This window comes from Pseudoliparis swirei, chromosome 12, assembly GCF_029220125.1.
Source record: "Pseudoliparis swirei isolate HS2019 ecotype Mariana Trench chromosome 12, NWPU_hadal_v1, whole genome shotgun sequence".
NCBI classification, from domain to species: Eukaryota; Metazoa; Chordata; class Actinopteri; order Perciformes; family Liparidae; genus Pseudoliparis; species Pseudoliparis swirei.
Window position 1 is genome coordinate 19,353,333 of NC_079399.1, and position 6,647 is coordinate 19,359,979.

Genomic DNA, 6,647 nt, shown 5'->3' on the forward strand with positions numbered 1-6,647 from the left:
CTTTCCGGAGGATGCATCAGAGGAGACTTGTGCGTACTCTGGCCAGCCGATATCCCAGAATGCATTTCACACCAGCAACCGGAAGCAATAGCAGAGGAGAAAATAAACAACTGACAGTTGACTTTATAAATATTACTGTTGTTGAGTCACGGATAGTAATTTTAGGATGTTTTCAGGCGAGAAGTTAGTAGTTTAAAAATCATATCTGTGGTCGGTTTGTTGTGATTCAGCCCAATAAAGAAATGCGCCGGAGATTTGAGGTTCTGCTCGCTCAGCGCCGGACGGTCAGCACGCTGTGTGGCCGCCAGACTTTTTTAAATGCTCCGCTGGATCTGATGTCCGTAGCGGTTAAACATGAGATATAATTATGTTTTGATGGATCTAACGAGAACAAAGAGTTTATGTGTCGTGTCTATGGAAGCGACTTGAGGCTGTAATTGTACCTTCTGTTCTCTTTATCCTCATCATCTTCCTCATCAACGAGGTGGATAAAATGCCGGGATGCCAAACCAAAGGGCTCTTCCGCCTCTCTCTGGTGATGTTCAATGTCGCACTGCCCCCGAGCGTCCAGTCCCACCCCTATCCAGTTGTTCGCAGAGCTTTTGAGTTTCCCAAGCCCCCCCCCCCCACACACACACACACACACACACACCCACCCCAGTGCCCTGGCTCGGGACACCCTTTCCCAGTGCTGCACTCCCCCAGGCCTGACGGCCCGCCCGCCTGCTCTTCTTGGCAGCCAAACAGCCAGGGGAGGATCAGGATGACCGGGGCGGCAGAGATAAGGACCACGTGAAGTTCCCCACGTTACCTCACCCGATAAGGAAACAAGCAGAGAGAGAAAGAGAGAGGATGCGCAGAGAGGCAGAAAGGGATTGTGTTTTCTTTTTTTTAGGGGGACTGACAGAGGCCTGGTGAACTTTGGAGAGGAGCTTGAAGATGCTTGAGCAGAATAGTGTGTGAGCACAGAAAAGAATGTTTGAGATCAGAAGAGAGACGTCTGCCGTCGTCGAGTGTTGGACTTTTATTATATTGGACTTTTAACATGCTTCGATAGAAAGATGACCTCTCGTGTACTATTTACCAGAAGCACTACGTGGAGGACATCTTCACAACCATCTCCAACACGGGAAAGCAAACTTCCATCAAGCCAATGAAAACAGACGAGACACGAGAACTAAGGTCCTCAAAAGAGTCCTCTCCAGCGCTTCGGCAGCACCCAATGGCGCTGAATCCCCTGGAAGGTCTCATGTCGGTGGCGGCAAACCACCAGCTGGTCTCCAGCTCCACAGCTGAGCCACAGAGGCAGCAGCAGCGTGGGCCTGGAGGCCCAGCATCCCTGGGACACAGGCAGAGCACACGCAGCAGCCGGGAGCCCAGGAAGTGGGTGAGTCTCAGAACTCTTGCTCCTTGGTTTTCAAAGACCCACTTTTCAGAATTGAGCAGACAAGGATTTTTCTTCTACTCATTCTAATCCTGTCCATATTTCTAGAATATTTGTTTCCATATTTCTGTTGGTATTAGTTTTCTTCTGTTTTATATTTATGTTTCTTAATTTTTGCAATGCTTGCTTTTATTGTTTTAATTTATAGTTCTCTTTAAAACTTTGTTTTATAAATAACATACAAAGTCTTGAATGTGAAAACCTACTTTTTTCCATACGTTTCTCTCGAAACCATAAGCGCTAGTGATGTCCTTTTGGTAAATGCATCTGAAGAACTTGAAAATGAAAAAAAGTGACATTGATGGTGAAGTATATGAACTGATAATCTTGAGCATAAAATTACTGTTTTTCACATTGCACCTTATGCAATTTACTGTATGCATATAATACACTTTAGTAGAAGGAACATTTTTATACAGTTGCAATTTAAATGACTTCTAATTTCTCAATGTTTTCTTTTGATATTTCTAACTTCCCATGTTTAATTTAACACGTCCTCTGCTGCAGGTGCCGTCTGTGTGTGGCTCCAGATCTGGGTCTGGTTGTCAGTCTGCGGTCCAGTGCAGTAGGGGTCAGCACTCCCCAGAAAATGCAGCGCGAGAGAGGAGCCGCGTACGCAACCTACGACAGGCCTTCCACAGCCTGCAGGTATTGTTTTAAGCCAAGTTCCCCACGTTAAAAGATACATCACATCCCTCCACCATCACTGTCACTGAAAAAACATTGAAATGCTACATTTCAAATAATTGAAGTTCATGGCTTATTGAGGGTGTTGGGAGCCATTTAACATCAACAGGCGGAACTCAGCGATCCGAGTCAACAGAGGTAAAAAAAAAAACACTATAATAAGAAAAATATAAAAACACACTGTACACTATTAAAGCAACACTATGTAACTTGTGTACCTTAAAATAACAGCTTGAAAAAAATTGTGCCGCTACAATGACTTTTAATATGACGATTTGCGCCTCCGCTATTGCTATCGGGGATCTGTGGGGAAATAACTCCGCTATGTAAGATTCTGGAGCCGCCCGGTCCATCCGGCGGATGTACTTCGACCTGCTTTCTGGCAGTGATTACGCAATGTCATAAAGTGCCACTCCACGCTCGCAGCTCCAGTATAAGGGTAGCTTTTTTATGTAGCTTTTTGGCGTTGTCAACAATATTGTATTCGATCACACGTACTCCACATTTTCAGTCCCCCAAAACAAAAGTAAATGACTGCACGCGCGCCCCCCCCCCCCCCCCCCAAAAAAAGCCGGCAAACAGGTGACCGACCAGGCGGAAACGTGGCGAGGCGCCGCGTTCAATCCCCGCGCTACTTCACCCTAGTTCGGTAGGTGCTGGGCCAGTTCACAGTGTTCCTGCGCAGTCTTCTTGGTATGAATCCAAAATAGAAACAGTCGCCGGATTGCTGCCGTTCTGAGTCCGCCGCCTGTCAGCGCGCTCCAAACAAAAAAAACTTGCGTCACCTCCCCCTCGTCACCTTTTATAACCCGTCACACGTACAAATAATAATAATAATAATATTATAATACAGGACAACACATGATCCCAACTCAATACAAGTGTATGCGAGGCTGCATCTATCGTAACTGGGTATTTACGACACTGAAGTAAACGTTAAATACCTAAAAACCTGAAGGGGGCGCTAAAAGGGAAAAACTACATAGTGGGGCTTTAAATACAGTTTTAAAAAGAGGTTCTCAATATAAAAAGTGGAGGGCAAATGTTAAAATAGGCTAGTCCTGAGTGCTGTTCCTGTGTAAAAAGAAAAGAGGGGAAAGGTGGATTAAGGTTATGTGGGGATATTGCACAGTTTAGAATATTGCACATTTTTCACAGAGAGTAATAGTAATGTTTCACATATTGCACATGATAAGCGAGCTGAGGGGTAACCAAGTTGCCAGTCTGTGGCCAAAAAGAAGCAGGTATACTACATACATATGTCCTGAATTAATTCATAAATAAAGTGCTCCAAATATAATACAAATCAATTAAAAAAGTAACAAAAATAAAACCAAGAAAATATTTAAATATTGCAGTCTTAAATGTACGTCTCTTTAGTAATTCATTAATAAGCAGGCATATGCTCTGTCAGAAGCATCTATCACAGCGGACTGTAGAAAATCAACATAACCTCTGCCAGCTAATTTAATAATTAACAGTATTGTTTTCAGGCAAATTAATGTAATTTTTATTTTGTTAATAATGTTTTCGACAGCACGGTACATTTCTTCTTCTTTTCTTATCTTTTCTTAATGTCACTCGCTATTCTAATTATTTAAACTGCCTTCCTCGCACTGGTATTGGTATGTTGGAGAAACGCAATGCATTTTGAGTATATCCAGTAAGGGATATACACTCCCATGATATATCCAGGAAGCTTACTGGATATACTTAAACGCCCCAAAATGCATTACGTTTTCACTTACACACACTTACAATACTCATTCTTACTCATGTAGCACATGGGCAACTCTCACCCACAAAAAGTCCACCTGCTGAGCCTGTTCCAATCTTCTTTGGTCAGGTTAAGATTTTTACATTTGTTTGCTGAATGCTGAATGTTTTTTTTACACTTATTTAGGAAGAAATAAATCAATTACAAATAATCTATTCTAAAGCTAGGCCAAGTTGTTTTCCCTCAATTAGAGATTGTTGAACGTCTCCGTCTACAGATTTGAAAGCTCCTTCCTCTGTCCTCAGGCGGCTCTGCCCTCAGTCCCACCGGACACCAAGCTGTCCAAGCTGGATGTTCTGGTTTTGGCGACGAACTACATCGCTCACCTGACAGAGACACTGGACCAGGGAGCCACGCTGGCCGAGCACGCCCTGCCCTCCAGGCCAGGCGGATACCTGCATCCTGTGAAGGTGAGGACAGGAAGAACTTGCAGGTATTGTCCATCATGATGAGCAAGAAAAGGTCAGGGTCGAATTCCCTCTTCTTGAGTGGCAGTCCCACCGAACGCTGCAGCAGCTGATATTTCGTGTGACTGCAACCCAAGGGTGGGAGGTTAAACTTGGGGCCAAAATAGCATTGTGATCACATGTTCCGGTGCACAGCACATCAGCATGAAGAGCTAACCCAGTGCGCTGCCTCTCTCCTCAGAAGTGGCCCATGCGTTCCCTGCTCTACTGCGGCAGCATGGGAGAGCTGCTGTCGGGGGTCCAAGCCAGTCAGATGCCTCCACCTGGACGGGACGTGAGCCACCCACTGAATCCCACCTTGGAAGCAGACAAGGAGTGATAGCGGAGCATGGGGACTCTCCCTCCGGAACGAGAAGAAGCCTCTTTCCAAGTTACATGGTGGCTGATATTTAACTTTAGCAAAGCTGAAAAAATATAGCCTGCTAAAGGCAAAGATTTAAATATTTTGGATAGAGATCAAAATGTAAAAGTTGTAGTTTTTGGATTCTAATAATGGACAGCGGCCATTATTTTAAATCTCTGGTTTTGAATACGTGATGAAAGTCAAGTTGCCTGGATTGCTTTTTTTAATGAGCTAAAAACAGCTTTTTTGTTTACTGTAACAAGTGTGTGGTGTGTATCCGTGAAGGCCTTGCAAGTCATATTATTTTCCATCAGAGAACACGTAACACACACACAGGGACACATGTGTATCCACGAAGGCCTCGAAAGTCATATTATTTTCCATCAGAGAACACGTAACACACACAGGGACACATGTTAATGCACACAGCACAGAGAGGTTGAGATTCCCTCCAGTTAAACATATTCTATCACTATCTGAGCTTCAGACAGGAACAGATTTAATGCGAGGAAATTAAAAAGCTGCTTCACTTCACTAACAACGCCACAAATCACCGTGCAGAGGAGCAGTGTGTAGCCGATCGTCTTGATTTACAGGTTGTTATGTGTTTAGCTTTTTCATATTGTAATTTTGTGTAAGGAAGTTAAAGGAAATGTAAAAATTGTATTTTGTTGAGATTCTAGGCCCTTTAATGTTGATGATTGAAGCCTGTGTGTGCGTGTGCATGTGCGTGTATGTGGGAGTAAAAAGGATGGACAGACAGATGGGCAGTGAGGGAGGGATTGTTGTGGGAACACAGCTGCTGTCTGATCACTTCATATCTCTCCAGTAGTGACCACTTAGTTCTCATTACAACCCTGTCACAGAATGTAACCTTCTACATTTGAGTAAAACACCATCTACAATTACAACTTGTGCATGTGTTATTTCTTACAATATGACAAATGCTTAAACAGTCCCTTTGGTTCAATTAAATTCAATTAAATGCAGTTTATTTTGTATAGCCCACTCTCACAAATTACAAATTTGCCTCAGAGTGCTTTACAATCTGTACAAATAGACATCCCTGTCCCAGAACCTCGCATCGGATCAGGAAAAACTCCCAAACAACCCTTCACAGGGAAAAAAGGGAAGGAACCTTCAGGAGAGCAACAGAGGCGGATCCCTCTCCAAGATGGACAGGTGCAATAGATGCCATGTGTACAGAAGGACAGATTAGAGTAAACACATTCAATGAATATGACAGAGAATATGAATAGTTGGTAGTAGGCATGGACCATGATCCAGACCTCCATGATCCATCAGGAGGTAGAGGGGAGTGGGCAGAGCATCAACAGGGCCATGGCATAGTTGGTAGAAGGCATGTTCTACGATCCAGACCTCCGTGATCCATCAGGCAGATGGAGGTAGAGGAGGAGTGGGTGGGGCATCAGCAGCGCCATGGCATCAGACCCAGCCCAGTCCAATGGACCCTATGAAACATGAAGTCACAAGCACTCCGGAGAGAAAGCAGAGTTAATAATGTGCTGCGGTGATCCGCAGTGGGCAGTGTGAAAACCTTAGAATTAGGAAATTAAAATCAACACCATTAAAGTCACAGAGACTAGATGGTGCAGTTTTAGATAACAATTTCTTCTTGAAAAAAAAACTAGAGGAGTTTCGTCAAAGAAAAAAATAACCTCCTCTAGTTTTTTTTTTTTGACTCCATGTCTGGCAGTACTTTTTGAAAGGCCTGGATTCGAGAGTTTACACCTCTTTACATGTAGTTTTCACTAAATAACATAAACTAAACACTGATAACTTTGTTTTTCTCCATATAGCATAGTATAGTGTAAACGTACAACGTAAAGCAAGGTACAAGTTACCAAATGTATCCATCTGAAACCATTTTTAACAAGCTAACACCGGTTTACTGTACAGTATTTGCAG

At 43.5% G+C, this 6,647-nt stretch overlaps 1 protein-coding gene across 1 annotated transcript; it reads left to right on the forward strand.

Annotated features, from left to right (window-relative positions):
* The first annotated feature begins 1,132 nt into the window (after positions 1-1,132).
* On the forward strand, positions 1,133-5,572 carry LOC130202316 (transcription factor 23-like). The gene is made up of 4 exons (XM_056427772.1): positions 1,133-1,387; positions 1,952-2,092; positions 4,154-4,318; positions 4,557-5,572. The coding sequence occupies exons 1-4, from the start codon at positions 1,154-1,156 to the stop codon at positions 4,692-4,694; spliced, it is 678 nt and encodes a 225-aa protein (XP_056283747.1). The 5' UTR covers positions 1,133-1,153; the 3' UTR covers positions 4,695-5,572.
* The last annotated feature ends 1,075 nt before the right edge of the window (positions 5,573-6,647 follow it).